Below are 12963 nucleotides of genomic sequence, written 5' to 3'. Positions count from 1 at the left end.
GGTGTTTCTAAGTTTAAAATCTAGGTGGAACAAATACCAACTTTTTTTTCTTAACATCTTTACTGGAGTATAACTGCTTTACAACGTTGTGTTAGTTTCTGCTGTATAACAAAGTGAATCAGCTATATGCATACATATATCCCCATATCCCTTCCCTCTTGTGTCTCCCTCCCAGCCTCCTTATCCCACCCTTCTAGGTCATTGCAAAGCACCGAGCTGATCTCCCTGTGCTATGCTGCTGCTTCCCACTAGCTATCTATTTTACATTTGGTAGTGTATATATGTCTATGCCACTCTCTCGCTTCGTCCCAGCTTACCCTTCCCCCTCCCCGTGTCCTCAAATCCATTCTCTACATCAGCATCTTTATTCCTGTCCTGCCCCTAGGCTCTCCATGACCTCTTTTTTTTTTTTAGATTCCATATATATGTTTTAGCATACAGTATTTGTTTTTCTCTTTCTGACTTACACACTTCCTAACACCATACACAAAAGTAAACTCAAAATGGATTAAAGCCCTAAATGTAAGGCCAGACAGTATAAAACTCTTAGAGGAAAACATAGGCAGAACACTCTATGACATAAATCACAGCAAGATCCCTTTTGACCCACCTCCTAGAGAAATGGAAATAAAAACAAAAATAAACAAATGGGACCTAATGAAACTTAAAAGCTTTTGCACAGCAAAGGAAACCATAAACAAGACAAAAAGACAACCCTCAGAATGGGAGAAAATATTTGCAAACGAAGCAACTGACAAAGAATTAACCTCCAAAATATACAAGCAGCTCATGCAGCTCAATATCAAAAACACAAACAACCCAGTCCAAAAATGGGCAGAAGACCTAAATAGACATTTCTCCAAAGACGATACAGATTGCCAACAAACACATGAAAAAATGCTCAGCATCACTAATCATTAGAGAAATGCAAATCAAAACTACAATAAGGTATCAAATACCAACTTTTATTTCAAACTAAGTTTAAGCTAATTGTCCATCTCTAAATCTAGACAGGAAGATACTTCTGTTCCTGGGATGATCCACCTCCCATGTTTTCACTTTCTAGGTTCATTGTGGTCTGTGGAAACATCACTGTGGACAGTGTGATGGCTTTCCTGAGGAATTTTCTCCGTCGTAAGGCAGGGGAGATCAATACTGAGATTGTTTTCCTCGGAGAGTAAGTGTATCTATATGACCCGTGGGCAGGGAATACTTGAAATATGTGTGAATATTTGTAATGGAAGAAAATTGCCCTTGCGGTATTAATTTTTTAAATTCGGAAATAGTAGTAAGTAATAAGTAAGGAAAAAGCAGTTCATGACCAGAGTTAACCTCTGAAAATATATCTTGCCAGATGTTTTTCCCAGTGAAACACTGGGAAATGCCTATTTAATACAAAAAGAGTTTTAAGTAGGCAACGTGGTTTCTAACTGTTCTATTTTACAATTTTGGTTCCTAATGAGATTGAGCAATTTTTGTGTGTTTTGATGGTTTGTGTTTTTTTTGAAATGGCTCTTCATTTCTTCTATCCTCTTTTCTATGAGGAGGGTCCTCTGTTACTTTGCTGACTTTTAACCCTCATTATATTTTTATATTAGCTGCTTTGTGTCATATGTTGTAAATATTTTTTTCCTCTCCCTTTGCTTTTTAATTTTTTTGCATGCTTTTGTTGTAAATCGAATACAGAAGCATCCGATTTACATGGACTCTAATCCATCAGCTCTTCCCTTTTGGCTTTCTGCTTTTCTGACACGCTTAGACCCCTCTGTCCTAGAATTAAGTAACTATCTGTCTAGCATTTTTAGTTTTTCATATTGAAATGTTTTATGTTTAAGCTCTCTGGAATTGACTTCGTGTAATGTGTAGGGAACTAACTTCTTTATTTTTTTCCAAGTGGTCAATCCATTATCCAGATATCACTCACTAAATAAGTCACCCAGATATGACATGACATTTTGATTTTATCCAGGATTGCCTATCGGATCACCTCGGCCTTCACATATTTCATAGTTGAACACTGTACTCTCTTTACATTCTGACACCTTCAACCCACCGTCACCTTGGGCTCTCAGGTGTGAGAAAACCAGTAAGCATTTTGAATTTCTTTATGGTGCTGTTGACAGACAGCCAGGAATTCTGCTTCAGGATCATTGTCATGCCTGTCTTTTCAATAATTTGTGTATTACTTGAATCCTTACTTAAAAAATAGTAAAAAAAAAAAAAACCCCAAAGTGCTAAAACCAGTGATAAGAGGCTAATAATTGTAACCCAGCTGAGACAAGAGGACGTCATTAAATGTGTGGAAAGTAACTTCTTTTATCTGCTGATGTATTTTCATAGACTAATGTAGGTTATTGTAGGTACTCGTCAAGGTAATGAATGAAATTTCTTAAATGGTACAAAATGTTGGAAGTGCCTATCTAGAATTTTGTCAGTTACATCTATACTCTGAAGACTCCAAAATTGATGTCCCCCACTAGACATTCTCTGTGGCTTCATAGTCACACAACTAATTGCTTAATGGGTATTTCCACCCCAGCGTTTCAAAGGCCCCTCAGACTCAACATTTTCAAAAGTAAACTCATGATTTAATATCCAACTTTTCCATCTCACAAGGCAAATTAAAAAATTAAACATTAAAAAACAAGAAGGAAAGGAAACAGCTTTTCCTGTCTCAGCAAGTGGGACCTCATCAATGCCGGTCCTTAAAACAGAAAACTAGGTGTTGTCTTTGACTTTACTGTCTCCCTCAAACCCTGTGTACACGTTCATCATCAGTTGCATCTCCTACATAAATCCTAATTCTACCATTTTGTCTCCACTCTCACAACCCTGTTCAAAGTTCCTATCTTGTCTCTCCTGAACTTCTGTAAAGGCTACTTTATTGATCTGTTCTTTCTGCTCAGAAGCTCTTCTGCTTTATGTGACTGATTTATTTTCATCTCCCAGCACTCAGAGTCCTTCCCTGGCCAACGTATCTAAATTAACGTCTTCTAATCCTCCTATCTCATCACGCCATTTATTTGCTTTAAAGCAATTATCAGAGTCTGTGATTGTGGTGGATCTTCCTTTGGTGCAGAGGTTCACATTACCTTTCCTTACTGTACATTCGTGCTGTTCCTCTCAATAAACCTGTGCTGGCCTTTGACTTAACTTGAGAAATAGAATTCAGCAGAGGGAAGACTATGGTAGATTGTTTTTTAAAAGATAGCTACCAGAAACCCCTCCCAAATGTTTACACATATTCTCCTCCTCCCATCAAAAGTGGAGTCTTCTAGCTTCCCTTCTATTGATCTGGGCTGGCCTTTTGACTCATTTTAACCAATGAAACGTGTAAATGACTGAGCCAGTTAAAGGACCAACCCATAAAGAGCCTGTTACCTTCTGCGCTCAGTGTCTTGAAACCGTGGACCACTATGTAAGAAGTTCACAACCTCCTCTGGGGGAGGAGGCCCATCCAGCTGCCAGCTCCTCCAGAAGCCCAGCTGAGGCAACAGACCTGTAAGTGATGCCATCTCAGAGGTTCTAGCCCACTAGAGCTCTCAGCTAAACAGTCATGTCTCCAACAAAACCGCATGGAGCGGAAGACTCACCCAGCTGAGCCCAGTCAAAACAAGGAATTTCAAGAAATAATAACTCATTATTTTAAGCCACAAAGATTGTGCCAGATTTTGTGCAAACCTAGGTAACTGATATAGAAATTGACACTTTTCTTTCTTTGGTTACTTATTATTGAAAGCAAAACAATATCCAAGATATTATATTATAAAATGTCATAAAGGTAAAATATTAATTTATGTTTCTATAATTCAGGATAACTAGTAGCATGCAACAAAAACTAACTATGGCTAAATTAACAGAAAAAAATTGATATTATGTAGCTCTCAAAACATCCAGAAGAGCCAGATAACTAGGCTTAGAGAATATACAACAATGAATAATGATGAGATATTTATTTCCTTGAGTAGTTTGTATTGTTATTGTGCCTGAGTGGGTACATAAATATTGATTTATGATTCTTTATATTGAATGCATACATCCTATACACTTTGTATATGTGCAATTTTTCACAATCAAATGAAAAGATGAAAACTTTCTAGAGTTGAAAAAAAGATATCAGTTCTCAGATTGGAAAGGTACAATAATGCTGATCAGGATAAATGAAAATCATGTACACACAGGCACGTTGTCATAACATGTAAGGCAGGGGTCCTCAACCCACCTGTCCACAGCCTGTTAGGAACCGGGCCACACAGCAGGAGGTGAACGGCAGGCGAGCGAGCGAAGCTTCATCTGCCACTCCCCATCACTCACCTTACTACCTAAACCATCCACCGCCCCACCTCCCATCCATGGAAAAATTGTCTTCCATGAAACCGGTCCCTGGTGCCAAAAAGGTTGGGGACCGCTGCTGTAAGGGTCACCTAATTCAGCAGTTGTTGAGGGATGGGTCAGATCCGTGTAGGAATCCAGAAGATAGTACTATTCCGGAAAGTAATACAGGAACATAACTTACACATCAAATAGCAAAATACTTACCACCAAATATTTAACCCCTTCCTATGTTTCCAGTCTCACTGCTCAGAGGTAACTATTTCTTCTAAGTTTAAATCTATGTTTTATCACTCTTCTGACTCCTCAGTTGTACACAGTATTTATTCATCACCTGATATTTTGCAGATGTATATTATTCAGCCCTCTTCACCACTTTCCCTTCTTCAGTTGTTCCATTATAGTTATCCTAATTTGTAATTACAGCAACAGTGTTTATATCATCATGGCTAATAAATGTTGGTCTTTGATAACAGTACATTTCCTCAAATTTTCTTCCAGTACTTAATGATCGCCTCCTTTTTATATGTCTTCTCATTAAATATTTTCCAATAGATATATCACATGCATAGCAATAAATGTTTTCTAATGTTTTCAACATTAAATAATCTCATAAGAACAAAAGTTGAGTGAAAAATTCCCAAGAGTTGCACAGGAGTCACTGGAGCATAGAAAAAATATCTTAGAACTTACATTTATTTTTAAAATAGCAAGGTAATAATTAAGCAGCATGTTTAAAACTCTTTATCCCAAATTATAACTCAGAAAGAAAATTACATAGAATTACAGTATACATTAAAATGAATTACTATGAAGTGAACACCCATGTAACCACCACCCAAATCAAGATATATGCTATTGCCAGCACCCCAGGAAAACCCTCCCCAATTATAACCCAATCTTTAGTCCCTAGAGATAATTATGATCTTGACTTTATACCTTACATTTATTAATTGTCCTATTTCCTATGTTTATTTAGAATATTTAAGTTTTTCCTGTTTTTAAACTCACATAAGTGGAATATAAATTTATTTAGTTCAATATTGCGTTTGTAAGATTCATCCTTGTTGCAGCTGGATGTAGCTGTACCTATTCATTTTCATTACTGTGTAGTAGAGCATTCCATTATATAAATACACCACAATTTTTCTTAATCCATTCTACTGTTGGTTGACATTTCTCCTCTATTTTGGCTATTATGAAGAATGTTGCTTTGAAAATTCTTATATATGTGTCCTGCTCCCCAGGCATTAAATTGCAGGGTAGTAACTCTTCCTGTAACAGAACTGTCAGTCATTCAAAATGTTTTTTCTGGTCTGCACTTCCACCAGCAGCACTGAGAGCTCCTTTTACCATATACAGCCTTACTACTGCTTGGAAATGTAGCTTCCCATCCTACCTAACACTTAGAAATGTCAGTCTTTTTAGTTTTAGCCGTTCTTTGGAATAGTGTTTCGCAAGACAGTGTATCTTATTGTGGTTTATAATCTCATTTTTCTGGTTAGTAATGAGGCCAAGCATATATTCATATGTATAAGGCATTTGGGTTCCCTCTTATGAAATGGCTGTTATCTTGCCCATTTTTTAAATTAGAATATAGTTGATTTACAACGTTGTGTTAGTTTCTGGTATACAGAAGGTGATTTAATATATACATATTCTTCTTCCTATTATTTTCTATTATGCGTCTTTTTGCCCATTTTTATCCTAAATTAAGTGCAGATCTGCCAGTGACAAGCTCTTTTTTTTTTTTTTCAATGTAAGGACATCTATTTTCTTTTCTTTCTTTTTTTTTTTTTTGTGATACGCAGGCCTCTCACTGTTGTGGCCTCTCCCATTGCGGAGCACAGGCTCCGGACGCATAGGCTCAGCAGCCATGGCTCCCGGGCCCAGCCACTCCACGGCATGTGGGATCCTCCCGGACCAGGGCACGAACCCGTGTCCGCTGCATTGGCAGGTGGACTCTCAGCCACTGCGCCACCAGGGAAGCCCCTTCTTTTCATTCTTGAAAGATAATTTTATGGATATAGAGTTCTAAGCTGCCACATTTTATCCTTAAGAACCATGAAAGTATTATTCTGTTGATTTCTGGCTTTTGTTTTTGCTATTAAGAAGTCTGTTAAACTATCTTCTTTCATGAATTATCTTCTTAAAAAAATTATGTGTTGTACTTAATGTGAAAGTATGTTATACATTTACTATGATGTGTGTAGTTTTGAATTTCTGATAATTTATTGTGCTTAGTATTCATGAGTCTTTCTGAGTCTCCAGGTTGGTGTTTTCCACCATTTCTGGAAGATTTTCAATTATTTCTTCAAATATTGCCCTTGTCACTCACTGTGTTCTTTCTCCTCCCTTTCTGGGAATTCGATTATAAGAATGTTAGTCCTTTTTTTTACTGTGCCAAATATATTTCTTACCCTCTGTTTTGTATTTCTCCTCTTTTTTGTATCTCTATATTACATTCTGGATACTTTATTCTGATCTACCTTCCAGGTTCCTACTTCTCTCTTTATCTGTGTTTAATCTATTTACAAACTCATTCATTGAGTTTTTAATTTGAGTTATTGTATTTTTCAGTTCCAGAATTTATATTTGGTTCTTTATCAGATATTCTCTGTTTTCATAGTTGCTTGTGTTTCCAAGGTTACCTTTTATTCATTTCAATAAAATAAACATAATTATGTTGTAGTTTGTGTCCAGTAATTCAATGTCTTAAGTCTTTGGTTTTTCTTGTCTGTTGTTTCCACTGGTTGTTACACATAGTATCTTCTTTTCTTTGTGTGCTTTTTTGTCTTAGATTATGTGCTTATTCTTCTATTAAAAATGTTTATAGAAATAACTGGTAGCCTAGAAAAATATTACATTCGTCCAGAGAGGATTTTTTTTTAATTTTTATTTATTTATTTATTTATTTATTTATTAATGGCTGTGTTGGGTCTTCGTTTCTGTGCGAGGGCTTTCTCTTGCCCCGTTGTGGCAGGTGGGGGCCACTCTTCATCGCGGTGCATGGGCCTCTCACTATTGCGGCCTCTCTCGTTGTGTAGCACAGGCTCCAGATGTGCAGCCTCAGTAATTGTGGCTCATGGGCCTAGTTGCTCCATGGCATGTGGGATCTTCCCAGGCCAGGGCTTGAACCCATGTCCCCTGCATTGGCAGGCAGATTCTCAACCACTGCACCACCAGGGAAGTCCCCAGAGAGGATATTTATTTACTACTTCCAAGTACAATGGGGCACTTGTGCCTTAGGACCACATAAATCCAAATTCAACACTTGAGGTTCACTGTACTACCCAGGTGACAAACTCAGAATGAAAGTACATCTGAAAACTAATTTATTCAATTTTTCACTTCTTCTATGCCTGCATACCTTTGTTATGCCAGGTTAAAATTTGGAGAAGTTATTAAAGTCTTCATTTTGTGTGTCAGGGGAGCTGGAAGTTTTTGGACCCCTTACCCTATGACATCACCAGAATGTTAGCTCAGTTTGGTAGCTGTATCTTCTGAATTACTAAATGCTTTGGGGGGTGGGGGGACTGGACTTAACCTCCAAGACCTTGATTTCTTACAGATTTTGGCCTGGAAATTCTTCACGGTCTGGTTATGTCTTTCATGATTTATTAGATGTTTTTATATTTCATCCAGCATTTTTATATATCCTTAGTAGAAGGTTGGCTGAAATTATCTAGTTTACTATGCCTGAAAACAAAGGCCCCAGCTCTAGTGATGTTTAATATATGAAAACATGCAAAGCTCTCACTTGTTCACATATGTTTTAAGGGAATAGGGGAAGTTTTACTCAAGAGGATTGACAAGTTCAGAGAATTTCCAAATATTGCAGTTGATAGTGGGCCAGATAACAAAAGTATTGTATAGTCTCTTATAAGGATTTGGCTTTAAGGAAGTTGCCTTTTCTCCGAATCAGTTCTGAATTCTTGGAGGATTTTCAGCAGAGGTATGGCATAACTAGATTTAGTTTTCTTCTTTAGTGTTGGGAAATTAGAATTGGATTTATCGTGATTCTTACAACAACCTTTGTACTTGACTTATACATAAGCACATTTTGGTTGTTTGTTTTTGTAAGTAGCTGTTTTTAATAATGCCCTAAGCACCAGTACATGAACTCACCATCAAGACAAAATTTAGAACAGAACCTGTATCTAACTATATGATCCTACCCACATTTCATACTGCTCTCAATTGTTTTGTACATCATCATCATTCTTTATCTCTCCTATAGTTTTATTGCAATTATGTACAGTCAAAATGTTTAGCTATGTTTAACTTTACAGAAGGAAGATCACACCAATGGAATCTTGTGGTACTTAGATTTTCCTCATTTTATATTTCTAAGATACACTCATTTTTCTGAGTGTTGCTGTAGTTAATTGTTTACTGTTATATGCTATTTCATTGACAGAGTAAACCTTAGTTTATTTATCCACTCTTGGTGTGATTTGCATTGTTTCTAGATTTTTCTATTGGAAATAATTTTGTTATTAACATGGCTTATGTATGGCTCTTAGTGGACCTGTGCAAGAGTGTCTGTGTATGTGTGTGTGGGGGGGAGGGTGGTTTAATGGTGTGACGAATGTGAATGTTCATTTTTAAGAGATAATATCATTTTTTACTAGTGGTTGCACCATTTTTCAAGCTTATCAGCAATGTGTAAGGGACTTTGTGTAGTTATACATCTACATTCTTTCTAACAATTGACATGGTCATACTTTTTAATCTTTGCAGTGGAATCAGTGTAAAGTGGAATCTCATCGTGGTTTTGATTTATAAGCCTCTTATCACTAAGTATGTAGTTTCTCTTCATGTTTATTAGCCATACATGTTTCCTCTTTCTGTGAAAAGCCTATTGATGCATTTTACCTGTTTTTGTATTGGATTGTTTGTGGGGTTTTTCTTATTTAATTTCTAGGAGTGCTTAATGTATTCTTGACACTAACTCTTCATCAGTGATCTGAATTGTAACTATATTTTTCCAGTTTATAACTTGTCTTTTCACTGAGTATTAGAAGTATTTTGATATTCAAAAGTTTTTAATATTATTATAGTTCAAATTTTCAATCATTTCAATTGTATTTAATGATTTTTTTGGTTTTTGTTTAGAAATTTTTCCATATCCCAATATTTAAAAGATATTTAATTACGTTTCCTATTAAGAATTTTTAATTTTTTTGATGTTTAAATCTCTAATTATACTGGAATTTGTTTTTTTATGGCATGACACATGAATGAAACTTCAGCTTCTTCCATAGATAACCATTTTATCAATGCTAGTTATTGAATAAACCCTTTTCCCCTCACTGATCTGACATGCTACCAGTATAAATAGGTCTATTCAATGTTTTTTTAATCAATTTATCTCTTACTACATTAATACTATACTTTTTTAATTGCTAAAGATTCATAATTAATCCTTATACATCTTAGGGCAGGTTTTCCCTCCTTGCTCTTCTTTTTTCAATAGTTGACAAGCTCTTCTTGGTCCTTTATCTGTCATATAAATTTTATAATCATTTTATCATGAACTATGAAAAACCCTGTGGAAATTGATGGGAGGAATCTAATTGAAACTTTGGTTTAAAATTGATTCTTTGTGTTACAAATTCTTTCTAACTCTGACTATACTATGGTTGTCTACTTATTTAGATCTCATTTAGTGTCTGTATAATTTCCCAGGCTTGCTGATGTTTATTATATATTATGTAATTTTACATATGTGTATATGTAATATATGTGACATCTATATTTATAAGTACTTGATATTTTCTGATATATTTGAAATAGTGTCTTATTGTATTTTCTATTTGTTTGCTTTTGGTATGAAAAACCAGAATGGACCTTTGTATATTAATCTTCCATTCATCCATATTGTTAAATTAGCCTCTATTTATTTTTCTGTAGTGTTTAGGGGTTTCTATGTAAATAATCATATTAGTTCAGATAAAGAGAGTTTATTTCTTCCTTTCTAATCCTTATGTGTACAGTGTATCTTTATTTTCTTATTGCTCTTGCTAAGACATCAAATATAATGTTGAGAAAAAAGCAATAGCTGTATCTCTTCTTCATTTCTGATTTTAAAGAAAACTTTTCTAATATTTTCCCACTAAGGCCATCCTTTTTATTTTAGAGATACTCTTTATTTGGTTAAGGATATTCTTTTCTCTTCCTAATATACCATGAGTTTTATTTCTAACTGTGAAAAGATATTTTAATCAACTTTTTCTCTGCATCTGAGGTGGCTGTGTAATTTTTAATTTGTTAATGTGGTGAATTAAATTAATAGTTTTGCTGTAATGGTTATTTTGACTTTGTAGTATTTGTTGGGGACCATTCTCTATTTTTAAGGTGTTTGAGAGACTTTGTATAAAAATGGGATTATTTGTTGCTTGAAAGTGTGGTAGAAGTCGCCTGCTAAACCATTTAGAACTGGTGGTTTTAAAAATTGTGTTTAGTGTGTGGGTCTGTGTATGTGTTTTGTTCATTTTTGTTTAGTTTTGAGAGATTTTAAACTAAACTTCATTTCCTTTAATAGTCTTATAGAGTAACTTCTGGTAAGATCTATTTTTAGTAATTTGTCTCTTTTGTCTAAGTTTTAAAAGCTGTTGCATTTGGTTGGTTGATGTAGTCTTTGATTATTATTTTTAATCTCTATTTTTCCTGTAGGTATTTTTATCTTCTTTCAATGTTATGAGTCATTTTTGTCTTCCCTTTTTCTCCATCAATTTTACTATAGCTTTGCCTATTATATTAGTGATTTTTTTCCCAAAGAACCAGCCTTTGTCTTTGTTCATCTTCTCTCTTTTACTTTTCTTTTCTATTTCACTGTTTGCACTCTAGTGTTTATTGTCTCTTTTCTTCTTATTTCTTTGGGTTTATTCCAATATTAATGTCCAAAGTTGTAACTTGCCCCTAAAGCAGGCTTTTATTGTATCCAAAGACTTAGATATTTAGTGTTTTCACATAATTAATTTCTAAGAATTTTATAAATTTCATTATAATTTCTTCATAGCTCATGAGATTTTTAGCAGTCTGTTTTTCAAAATTTCCAACTATGATGAATATTTTTTAATTTTTTTGTTATTAACTTTTACTTTAATTGTACTGTGATCAGAGGTCATTATATGTACAGCAGCTTTTTTTTTGCAGTGTGTTGAGGCTTTCCTTATTGGTCAAGTAAATTATCATTTTGGTAAATATTTGTGTGTTGTTGAGGAAAATTAGAATTATTCACAATAGCCATTATATGGAAACAACCTAAGTTTCCATCTATGGATGAATGAATAAAGAAGATGTGGTATATATATATATATATATATATATATATATATATATATATATATATATATGATATGAAATATCATTCAGCCCTAAAAAAGGAAGGAAGTCCTGTCACTTGCAACAACATGGATGAACCTGGCAGGCATTATAAGCTGGTGAAATAAGCCAGAGAGAGAAAGACAAATGCATGGTGTCACTTATATCTGGAATTTTTTTAAAAAGCCACACTTATAGAAACAGAAAGTAGAAAGATGGTTTGCCAGGGTCTGGGGATTGGGGGAAATAGGGAGAGGTTGGTAAAAAGAGTACAGACTTTCAGTTTTAAGATGAATAAGGTGTGAGGATCTAACGTAAAACATGGTGACAATAGTTGATAACACTTTATTGTATAATTGAAATTTGCTAGGAGAGTAGAATTTAAATGTCATCACCCCCCAAAAAGGTAAATATATGAGGTGATGGATGTGTTAATTAAATAATGGGAGGGATCCTTTCACAGTGTGTACATACATCAAATCATCATGTTGTACACTAACTGTCTTACAATTTTAACTGTCAATTTTGCCTCAATAAAGGTGAAAAAAATTTAAATTAGATATCTTAAATATTGTTTGCAGAATTTCTAAATATCAAACTTGATGATTATTTTTTCTCCTTGATCTGTCAGTAATTGAGAGAGATGCATTGAAATCTGTCATTACAGTGGCAGATTCATCTATTTCTCTCATTTTGTTAAAATTTTTCGTATATTTAGAAGCTATTTTATTAAATTCATAGTTGTTTTAGAATGCTGTGTCTTTTTGAATAATTGAAATGTTTTCATTGATCCTGAACTTCTTTGTTCTTAGTAATTCGCCCCCCCCTTTTTTTTGCTTAATCTGATTTGTATTTTTTCATGTCTCTGTGATTGATTGCCCCTGAGCTTCAGACCCATTTCTGGAATTAGGCTAGTGGTATCCACATCACCTAAGCACATGGATTAATAATGGAGGATGGATGTTTTCCAAGAGAAGATTAGAGTTTTTATTAAGTGCACTAAATAATATAACAATCTCTAAACAAAAGCCTATCTTCTTTTTCCGTATCTGGCACTATGTTCTTTGTCCAGGGTTCCTCCTTCTTTGGAATTGGAAACCATATTTAAGTGCTACATGGCCTATACAACTTTCGTTTCTGGATCTGCACTGAAGTGGGAGGATCTGAGGCGAGTTGCGGTGAGATCTAGTTCTTTTCCTCCTTGTCGTTTTCCTAAGCTGCAGCAATTAAGACAATAGTGTGTATTGCTCTTCCTGAAGGATTACTCCAGACTCTTGAATTGGGGGAAATAGGACTTTTTCA

At 34.8% G+C, this 12963-nt stretch overlaps 1 protein-coding gene across 1 annotated transcript in view; it reads left to right on the top strand.

Moving 5' to 3' along the window:
• KCNU1 (potassium calcium-activated channel subfamily U member 1) overlaps positions 1-12963 on the top strand; it is a gene marked incomplete at both ends in the record, with an annotated part of 137292 nt that overhangs the window by 28733 nt on the left and 95596 nt on the right. The window contains 2 exons of the mRNA XM_081220789.1: positions 1067-1177; positions 12734-12839. Coding sequence (XP_081076915.1) covers positions 1067-1177; positions 12734-12839 — 217 coding nt within the window. The remainder of the gene's footprint in view (positions 1-1066; positions 1178-12733; positions 12840-12963) is intronic.

Source organism: Mesoplodon bidens, assembly GCF_964165515.1.
Source record: "Mesoplodon bidens genome assembly, chromosome: 20".
Classification (NCBI taxonomy): domain Eukaryota; kingdom Metazoa; phylum Chordata; class Mammalia; order Artiodactyla; family Ziphiidae; genus Mesoplodon; species Mesoplodon bidens.
This window is presented reverse-complemented; position numbering and strand designations above follow the sequence as displayed.